This window comes from Coffea arabica, chromosome 4c (assembly GCF_036785885.1).
Source record: "Coffea arabica cultivar ET-39 chromosome 4c, Coffea Arabica ET-39 HiFi, whole genome shotgun sequence".
NCBI lineage: Eukaryota > Viridiplantae > Streptophyta > Magnoliopsida > Gentianales > Rubiaceae > Coffea > Coffea arabica.
In genome coordinates, this window is record NC_092316.1 from 22,748,158 (window position 1) to 22,758,704 (window position 10,547).

General features: G+C 31.3%; 1 protein-coding gene and 1 long non-coding RNA gene across 2 annotated transcripts; one reads left to right on the top strand and one right to left on the bottom strand.

The window, feature by feature from the left end:
• Nucleotides 1-699: 699 nt before the first annotated feature.
• Nucleotides 700-2,072, bottom strand: LOC113738464 (uncharacterized). Its single transcript, XR_003460150.2, has 3 exons — nt 2,006-2,072; nt 1,537-1,693; nt 700-779 (listed from the first exon to the last, which is right to left on the bottom strand). It is a non-coding gene; the product is annotated as an uncharacterized lncRNA (long non-coding RNA).
• Nucleotides 2,073-2,231: 159 nt separating this feature from the next.
• Nucleotides 2,232-3,188, top strand: LOC113739039 (zinc finger protein ENHYDROUS-like). Its single transcript, XM_027266287.2, has 3 exons — nt 2,232-2,346; nt 2,489-2,869; nt 3,109-3,188. The coding sequence occupies exons 1-3, from the start codon at nt 2,232-2,234 to the stop codon at nt 3,186-3,188; spliced, it is 576 nt and encodes a 191-aa protein (XP_027122088.2).
• The last annotated feature ends 7,359 nt before the right edge of the window (nt 3,189-10,547 follow it).

Sequence of the window (10,547 nt, forward strand, 5' to 3'; positions counted from 1 at the left end):
TATTTATCGAATAAAATAAAAATAAATTCATTTTCTAATAAAAGACCAGCTCTTTATGGTTTTCCTCCATTATAAGAACAGAGTACCCATTTTCTCATAAATAAATTTATTTATCGAATAAAATAAAAATAAATTCATTTTCTAATAAAAGGCCAGCTCTTTATGACTTTCCTATATTATAAGAACAGAGTACCCATTTTTTCATAAACAAATTTATTTATCAGATAAAATAAAAATAAACCCGTTTTTTCAATAAAACACCAGCTCTTTATGACTTTCCTCCATTATAAGAACAGAGTATCCATTTTGAAGGCAAAAAGAAATTTGTTTATCGGATAAAATAAAAATAAATTCATTTTTCAATAAAACATCAATTCTTTATGACTTTTCTGCATTATAAGAAAAGAGTGTCCATTTTGTCATAAACAAGTAACTTCTTTAATTAGAAACCATCGACCCCTTACCAAAGACGATCAACTGCAGCAAGATGATTTTTTTGCAAGAAAGTTGCCAAAAGCAGCTTTGTGACTGTAGTTGCTACTTTTTTTAGCAAGAGGTATCATTAATGTCAATATTGAGATATAGCAAAAATTTTATATGAAATAACAAACCAATTTGTCATTACAAATACAAAACGAGCAACAATATATTACAACCAATATTATCAACAGTACAAAGCACAAAAATACTCAAATCAAATCATAACATGCATCTGCCTCTCTCTTCCCTTGAACTGTTATTCGAACTAAGTCTGCTTCTTTATCAGCTATCCCCATCACCTACAACAAGTAACACTTAACCTGAGGATAAGTGCTTCAGTGGACATCATTAAAGGATGACAAGCATGCCATTGCTTCCAAACTATCAAAAACAAGTTAACTGCTTGAATTGTTTGTCACTCCTAGTTTATGGCCAAATTTATGTTCTAAAAAGTTTCAGCTTATATAAACAGTTCAAAAAATCAATTGCAATTCAAACTGCAGCATTCTTCATTCTAGAAATGTTAAGCTTAGATGCACACAAACTTTTAGAGGAGATGCGAAAAGTACAATAGGTGATTACACTCATGCTTCATTTTGCAGATTGTCTCTACTTTAAGAAAAAGATGTGTTCTTAATTCAGATTAGTTCTGCCATCTGGTTTCATTTCCAAATCCCATTGTCGAGAGCAGAGAAAAGTTGTTAACATCCAGCAAGTTTTCTTTTTTCTCCCGCAAAGTTTTATTGCTTGATAAACCCTATAAAAACCCCTATAAGTTTAAGTACCCCCAATCACACCTAGTAAGCAATGCAAGTCAAGACTCAATCAAAGCAAATCCAAAATGGAACATGGCCATCTATACACAGGCATCAACCAGATTCTTCTTCGTCTTCTTCATTCCCATTTTGTTTGTTTGGCTGAGGGGGGGAATGGGCCCATAAGATGAATGAACTTTTAAATACGCCAAATATATACAGCTTGCTCTCCATATCAAGTCGTATCACTGAATAAAAATGTATTACAGAAAACCATCATGGAAGCAGAAATAAATAGCACCTGTTCAACTGTTCCAGCAACATCTTTAGTGTCTGTTGTAGTCATGGTTTGAACTCATATAGGATGCTCACTACCGAGAGCCAGTTGCCAACCATCACTGTGCGAGTTTTTCTCCTGATAGTTTTGTGCACAGACTCACAATATTTTTGTCTAGGAACTACAATAAGAAATTTGTTATCAGACTTCGATGCAGGCAAGCACAATTACCGTCAACCAAACTTTCTGCTTTCCCACCATCAGGAAAACATTCAAAAGAAAATCAAATCTTGATGAGTGATTTAATTTTCATGTAGCTACCCAAAAATTTCTTAGTTCTCAAGCAAATTATTGTAGGTCCCAACAATTAAAACCAAACAATTTACTGGGTCTGTTTATGGATAGGGACATCTAAATTAATTAAGCAAGTAAACTGCGAATATAAATTTTCACAAAACTCCATCTTAGCATAGTCCATTTTGAAAAATTATACCTAATAGTGGACTCCCTTCTGATGCAGGCTGAAGCTCAACAATTTCCTGTCCAGGAATTGAATTTTTGCTGAAAGATTTTTGGACCAATTCACCACCTCAGCTTAAAGCGTTTTTATTCTCAAAGTCTTGAAAGTTTGCTACAAAGTGAATCCCGTTGATTTTTCTTGGGAAAAGAAAGGAAAAACGGATTGTAGAGAGTAGGTGGATATGAATAATTCATCAGCAATGGCAACAGTCCCTTCGGCTTCTGAAGAAGCTAGTATTTCCTCAGCTGGCAATCCAATGATAGCTGCTCAAGTTGGACCCGTCAAGAAAAAGCGTAACCTTCCTGGAATGCCAGGTAGCTGCTCATGAATCATCACTATATAGCTCCTCAAATCGTACTTGTACCTTCCTAATTTTTTATCTTAAAAAACTAGTGCTATATTTTTCTCTTTTCCTTTGTTTCTTTTTGGGGCATTTATCCGGTAGTTTGTATGTAGATCCAGATGCAGAAGTGATAGCCTTATCACCAAAGACTCTCTTAGCAACAAACCGATTTGTATGCGAGATCTGCAACAAGGGTTTCCAAAGAGACCAGAATTTGCAACTACACAGAAGAGGCCATAACTTGCCATGGAAACTCCGGCAGAGAAACGGGAAAGAAGTTAAAAAGCGCGTGTACGTCTGCCCTGAAGCAACCTGCATTCATCACGACCCCTCCAGAGCACTTGGGGACCTAACTGGCATCAAAAAACACTTCTGCAGAAAACACGGCGAGAAGAAATGGAAGTGTGAACGCTGCTCTAAGAAGTATGCTGTCATCTCTGATTGGAAAGCGCACACGAAAACTTGCGGCACCAGAGAATACCGCTGCGACTGCGGTACCCTATTTTCCAGGTCATGCCACTAGAATGAAGCTAAACTCAATGAGTTTTCTCATTCGTTTCTTAATGAACATTTTCCCCCTTCTTTTTCCTTGTTTGTTTTCTTTTTTATGAAATGAAGGCAGGATAGCTTTATCACGCATCGGGCGTTTTGTGATGCCTTGGCGCAAGAGAGCGCGCGGTCCCAAACCCAAACTTTGGCTATAACTAATGAGGAGGGAACGTTGAAGGTCCAGGCTCAGACGAGGACGACGAGGACGTCGTCATCGAGTCCTCCACTGCCTCCGCTTACTCCGTCAACTGGCGTGCTAAATAGCTAATCAAAAAAATGTATGATTTTAAGACAAAGCCCCTCTTATTATGAAGCTTGATTCCGTTGGAGATGGAAGAATCAAGAAGGGGAAAAAGGACAGTAAAGTTTGGTGGTTGGAGGAGTTTTGAGAGGAGGAAAAATCAGCAATGGGTTTCAGACAAATTTGGAGGCTTGGACTGTACTTATATTATTCAGTAGAGTTGGAGGGAAGCTTTCCCGCACTTCTTTTGGCATTACAGGGGTGGATTTAAGGTGGGGATAGTGGGGCCCCCTTAAATTCCTATAGTACTTGTACAATTTTAATATAATTTTAAGTGTATCTCCAGAGTTTTTTTAGAAAGGATGTGAAAGAATTACGTGATTTTTTAAATTAGTTCATAAAGAGTTGGTGTTTTATTGAAAAAACGGGTTCATTTTTATTTTATTCGATAAATAATATTTTTTTAGAAAAATGGGTACTATATTCTTATAATGGAGGAAAGTCATAAAGAACTAGTTTTTTTATTGAAAAAAGAGTTTATTTTTATTTTATTTGATAAACAAATTTGTTTATGGCAAAATGAATACTCTTTTCTTATAAGGGAAGAAAGCCATAAAGAGCTGATGTTTTATTGAGAAACGGGTTTATTTTTATTTTTTCGATAAATAAATTTTTTTATTTGATAAATAAATTTGTTTATGGCAAAATGGGTGCACAATTCTTATAATAGAGGAAAGGCATAAAGAGTTAGAATTTTATTGAAAAACAGGTTTATTTTTATTTTATCCGATAAATAATTTTTTTTTTAGGAAAAGGGGTACTTTGTTCTTATAATGGAGGAAAGCGATAAAGAATTGATTTTTTATTAGAAAACGGGTTTATTACAATTTTATTCCAGCCAACTGTGACCCATTTTCCCACTAACCTAAGGTAGACGGACTAAATCATTGAATTCGTTAACTACAATCAAAATTAACACAGAAGCAACTGACTCAAATCACTCAATCCTTTATGACTTATACCAAATTAATACTAGAAAGCTTATTTGAAATAAAAATAAAATATTTTATAAATGATTAAAACTTAGTACATTAGTTAGTAAGTATTCGTAACATACTTGTATAATGCATGATTATATGTATAATTTAATATTCTTTTGTACTTATATATTTTAAAATATTCTGTGAAAAATATTTTGACCTTTCACATAACCTTAGAAAATAATAAAATTTTATCGTATTATAAAATAATAATTTTATTTTATTATATTCATAGATGTTAAATTATAAAAATTGTGATATAGAAACAAGTGATATTCTACGTGTAACTAGGAAGATTTGTTGTTATTGTTATCCAAACTTTCAAACTTTTCAAAAATTGAAAATAAATACAAACTTATGATAAGACAAAATTTTATTATAGATTTTACAAGGTTACTTTTCATAGTATTTTAAAATATATAAATACAAAAAATATTAAATTATACCTATAATCATTTATTATACAGGTATATTATGAGTACTTACTAACTAAGATTTATCCCCACATTTGTATAGTTTGTTGTGACAATCAGGTTTATCCCTACATTTGTTTGAGTTTTGATTACAATGGATATAAGCTATTCCCTCCAAACCCCAAATTTTGAATTATAACATTCAACCAAAACATGCTCAAACTCTCAGGCTCGGTCATACAAGGACAGCTAGTGTGAATATCCGTACTACACACGGTGCTTACATTATTAAAATTAATCAAAAGATTATACCATTTTAATTTGAAAAAAGTTAAAAAAATTATACCAACATAATTAAAATTTAAGATTTATCTAACAATAGTTCAAAATATGAAAAAAAACTGTAAATCATTCAAGAATTGTGTTTTTGCAAAAGATGGATCTTAAAATAATAATAATAATTTATATTATAAAATGAATGATATATGGATAGAAATAAATGTAATTGCATGTTTTTTATTTTAAAATGAAATACTTACCAATATTATGCATTCGATTTGATAATCTTATATATATGTGCATTATGAGAATATATATATATATATATGTATATGTGTGTGTGTGTGTGTGTGAATTAACTACCTTTGAATTAATTTTTATTAAAAAAATTATTTATTTTTAATGCCTTTATAATTTGTGAATGATTGTGAGAGTAAAATATATTATGACAATAAGATACGTTGAATTGTGAAAATTGTAATTTAAACAGACTCCTAAATTTTGGATATTTGACTTTCATAGTTACGAATTTCTTAAATTAACGGTTAGTTATTACTCTAAGTAATATGATAAGTGTCAGTAATAAATGTGAGATGTGAATTGGAATTTGCAGATATCATTTTACAGGGGTGGTTATTATCCGTTAGTTAAAGTTTAGGAGTTTGAATTTTATGGGATAGTGGAAAAAACATGAGGGAAATGTGGAAAAAATATAAGTATGATTATAGGATTTGTAGGGCTGGTTACATGATTAGTTAAGAAATAAATATTTTTTAATTATAAAAATGTAAAATTCTATTAAAATAGCATTCAGACTTTTGATAATTTTGGAAGCTCCTTATCCAAAACCCCCTCAGCAATACATATAGATATAGATACTAAACGATAGTTATGATAGCGAAATAGTTTTTACCTGATATAACATATTGTTGCACTTTTAACGATCATTTGATTTATTGTTGGACCTATTCACCTAAATAAAATAACACCTAAAATTATGGAAGTAAGTTTCCTATCTAAAATAGTAAGTTAAGTGTAATAGATTAGTAACTTTTATACCTCAAAGGTAAATTGGAATAAATATTAAACTTAAAGATTACTACTTGATATCCCAAACTTACTTTTAAAAGAGTAAGTTTAGTTCAAATAATAGTAAGATACATAAATAGTAATTCTTACTAATAACATGGCAATAAAAATGATTAAGGATCAAAATTTACCATTTTTTGGAATGCATGTACAATTTTTACATTAAAACCTTATCTCAAAGTAGTATTAGGAAGTTTATTTGAAATAATGATAAGATGTTTTTATTAATGATTAAAACTTAGTACCTTAGTTAGTAAGCACTCATAATATACCTTAGTAAGTTTAATTCAAGTAATAGTAAGTTTTTATACATAAATAGTAATTATTACTAATAACATGGCAAATTTGATTAATAATCAAGATTTATTGATTTATGGGACGCATGCACTATTTTACTTTAAAACTTATCTCAAACTAGTATTAGAAAGTTTATTTGAATTAACGATAAGATGCTTTATTAATGATTAAAGTTTAGTACCTTAGTTAGTAAGTACTCATAATATACTCGTATAATACATGATTATAGGTATAATTTAAAATTTTTTGTACTTATATATTTTAAAATACTATGAAAAATAGTATGAACTAAACCTACTCTCCAAAAAGTAAATTTCGGATATGCAGTAGTAATTTATTTTTAAAAATTTTAAGTTGCATATTTATTTCAATTTACGCTTGAACATACATCGATCGGTGCTCTCTGGATACGTCCAAACTCCAGTGAATGTCTTTAAACTAAATTCTAATCAAAGTAGTATCCAAAATGTAATGATTCAGAGTAAAATGCCCATAAAACTTAGTACAAGGACAACTAGTGTGAATATCCGTGCTATCCAAAATATTTATGTATTTTACATAAATGCAATGATTCAGAATAAAATACCCATAAATAAATAGTATTTTGTTGATGTAATGCCCATAATCAGTGGTCCCAGGATGGCTTTGTTTAGTAATTAGTACTGCTTACGCTTCCTCACAAATGTTTTATTCTTAGGCCCTTTATATTTATATTAATTTCGTGACATCCCAACACATTTTTAGCTTCTGCAGTACGCAACATTTCCAAACCCCGGTTATAGGTCACCAGACTCACCACTTGCTTTTGTAGAAATATTCTCTTCTTAATCCGTACATGTCAGGTTGCAACGTGCCGCCTTGTTTACCATATGTTTTACTTTCCATACCTCTTCTCTGATTACTAAACATACCGCAGCAACATCCATATGGACTAAAGTAGATAATAAGGACAAAATGGGGCGGTTCTGCATCATTTTCCGCGTTCCGATTATCATTACTTATTTCAATGGAAAAAAATTTTGATGAAAGTTTGATGAAAAAAAAAACAAATCTAGTCTCTAATATTTAAGTACACGAGTTTTTTTCAGCATCGCGCGATTCTAATATTTAAGTACACTAATTTTTTTCAGCCTCGCGCGATGCCTCGAATCTGTGTTAATCAAGGGTCAAATGAAGGCAAATAATTTAGTGTAGAATGCTTTTATACTTAATACATGACTGGTGTCAAGTAACCACGGGACATTTGATTTCAGGAGTTAATTTCTTGGAATATATGTATTAAAAAAAACATTCGTCAAATGAAACTTTAAAATGAGGTATTTCTCACAGCAAAATAAATTTTTCCTTCCCAATTTGACCGGCAAAACTTTCAGAGCTAGTTAGAAGGTGTTAGACAGTCAGCGAACAAGGGGCTGGAGCGGTTGTCAGACAACCGCTTGTAAACTTTTCATGGCCAAGATGTGGTGGGCCCATCATCAACGGCCAAAATGAAATCGAACAAAATGGAGATGAGTGTAGAGGATTGTTGCTTCAATACAAGCTTAACTTTTAACTCCGTTTGGTCTGGCCGTTAAGGGTATGAAAAATTCAAAATCAAAATTTGAAAATCAACTTTTGGTACAATCGGCGGGTTTTAAAACTCTTTCAACTTAAAAGATGTGGGAAGAAAATGGCGGCAGTGGATTTTCTCTAAACACAATACATTGTCGCTGTAGCTCCTTTTGTTCTTCTTCTCTCTACAAGATCCTTCTGTTCTTCTCCTCTCAACAAATTATTTCGCATAACATAGACATAAATTTTTGTCTTCTTTAGCTGGCCATTTTGTGACTCCAACGGGTTTGAAGAAACGAAGTGGCAGAAAAACTAAGAAAGTATTGCGTAGTTGGGTGGACAGGTTTCATAGGCAAAAGAAGAACTCTAAATTGTCTGAGGCAAGCACTCCTGAGATGGTTAGTGCCGAATCTTATTTTTGGACTTACATAACTATATCATTTCAATTGACTCTACTATCATAAGCCGACTGAGTTGTTGTATATTCTTCTCTTGTCAGTCATCAGAATCCTATCAACCTATCCAAAGCCAAACATCAAGCAAATGTTTGTCATCGAATAATTCTGTGGTAGTAAGTAGTTATTTTTATACTTTACATAATGTGCATTATAGTTCACTGTTAGTTATTTAGGTGTTACAAATTAATGTTTTACTTGTACACATTGGTTATGAAGGTGTACATATTAGTGATAGGATATTCATCACATATTATTTATTTTTGACACAGTAATATCATATTTTGTACATATTAGTTGGTACACATTACGACAATCTCTTAATTTAATAGCATTTACATGTTGTTGTTTTATGTGTACAAACTGATATATATGGTGTACGCATTGATTGATACCATGTACCACTGATTATTTTGTTTTGAAATATCGTTATTGCATTTGGGCACATGATTACACATTTAGATAAATTTTTTTACAAATTATTAATTTATTTGCTCACATTTATTTTTTCAATCGTACAAGTTACAATTATTTATCACCCGTTGTTTAGTTTTAACATCGTGTTATTATTCTGGTACACGGTGTATATTAGTTGGTACACAGTACGGAGATCTCTTCATTTAATAACATTTACATGTTGTTGTTTTATATGTACAAACTGATATATATGTTGTATGCATTGATTGATATCATGTACCACTGGTTACTTTATTTTGAAATATAAATAATTCCATTTGGACACATGATTATACATTTGGATAAAAATTTTTACACATTATTAATTTATTTGCTCACATTTATTTTTTCAATCATACAAGTTACAATTATTTATCACCGGTTGTTTAGTTTTAATATCGTGTTATTATTCTGGTACACAGTACGGAGATCTCTTGATTTAATAGCATTTACATGTTGTTGTTTTATGTGTACAAACTGATATATATGTCGTACGCATTGATTGATATCATGTACCACTGGTTACTTTGTTTTGAAATATGAATAATTTCATTTGGACACATGATTACACATTTGGATAAAATATTTTACACATTATTAATTTATTTGCTCACATTTATTTTTTCAATCGTACAAGTTACAATTATTTATCACCCATTGTTTAGTTTTAACATCGTGTTATTATTCTAGTACATGGTGTATTTTATCTTGTACACTACAAACCATATCATTTGAAACCTATTGCATAGTTACTTCAATCTAATGCATTAGTTATGTCTTACATTTATAGTAGCCCATAAGTTTGTAGTATAACTTTACAATGTATTCATTTATGGTCACGTATGTACTGAATTTTGATTTTTGTTTAGATTACTTTTGGTTGATTTTTGTTTACATATTGTTAATTCAGTTGAACACATTGTTAGATATTATGTACACATTTGCATCATAATTTTCGTTCGACCTAACATCTTAAATTTTGGACACAATGTGTATTTAATTTTTACAAATTTGTTAGTTTGCTGTTATACACAGTGTTAGCATGACTTTGCAACTAATGTAATGTGCTACTTGTGATAATAGTCATTCAGTGAATCAAATTTTGGATCATCCCCAGTTATTCACTCAGATATATAGTCTTGTAGGATGGTAAGTCAGATATTGCACTTGTGTGGATAATCAAGATTTTGGACAAATTTACAGTATCTTATTCAGTACAATACTTAATGGTAGCCCGGTGAAGTTGGAATCACTCCTCAAATACTGAGTGCTCATAATATCCGTATTCAAGATCGTAACAATCTCCCACTTTTGCTTTCCAACGATCCTGTGAGCAAGATAAAGTACACAAGTTTCACCGAATTCTTAATGGTCAGTAATTCTTTAAAAAGCTCATTATTTACAGTTATTATTTAGAGCTATTCTAACCTTGTTACAAGACTATTGTAGGACATGCTTTTATGAACACTGAACTTTTGATTTAAATAAGTTATTGCTTGTTTCAACGATTGTCAGACCCCCATTGTGGCCTCTGTGGAAAGGTCAAAGAGCAGGACTCTCATGCAATTAAGCGATGAAGAAGCGCAACTACCTACGATATAAATGGGTAGAAGCTAATTGCCTTCCATGAATATGTATGCTAAACTGATGTATCTTGTGACCCTTTTGGAACTGGATTGGAACAATGTACTACTAAAATGATTGTTTTACTTTTATATTAGATAGTAGTTTGAGAATTGCAATCAATGCTGAATAGTTTTACACCTTTTACTTCTATTCAATTGATTACAAGAAGTTATATA

What these genes read in the sequence shown, in the direction of transcription:
- LOC113739039 (XM_027266287.2), top strand. Translation starts at nt 2,232, where the DNA reads ATGGCAACAGTCCCTTCGGCTTCTGAAGAAGCTAGTATTTCCTCAGCT. An exon ending in TAACCTTCCTGGAATGCCAG is followed by an intron (nt 2,347 to 2,488) that starts GTAGCTGCTCAT and finishes GTTTGTATGTAG; the next exon opens with ATCCAGATGCAGAAGTGATA. An exon ending in AGAATACCGCTGCGACTGCG is followed by an intron (nt 2,870 to 3,108) that starts GTACCCTATTTT and finishes TTGAAGGTCCAG; the next exon opens with GCTCAGACGAGGACGACGAG.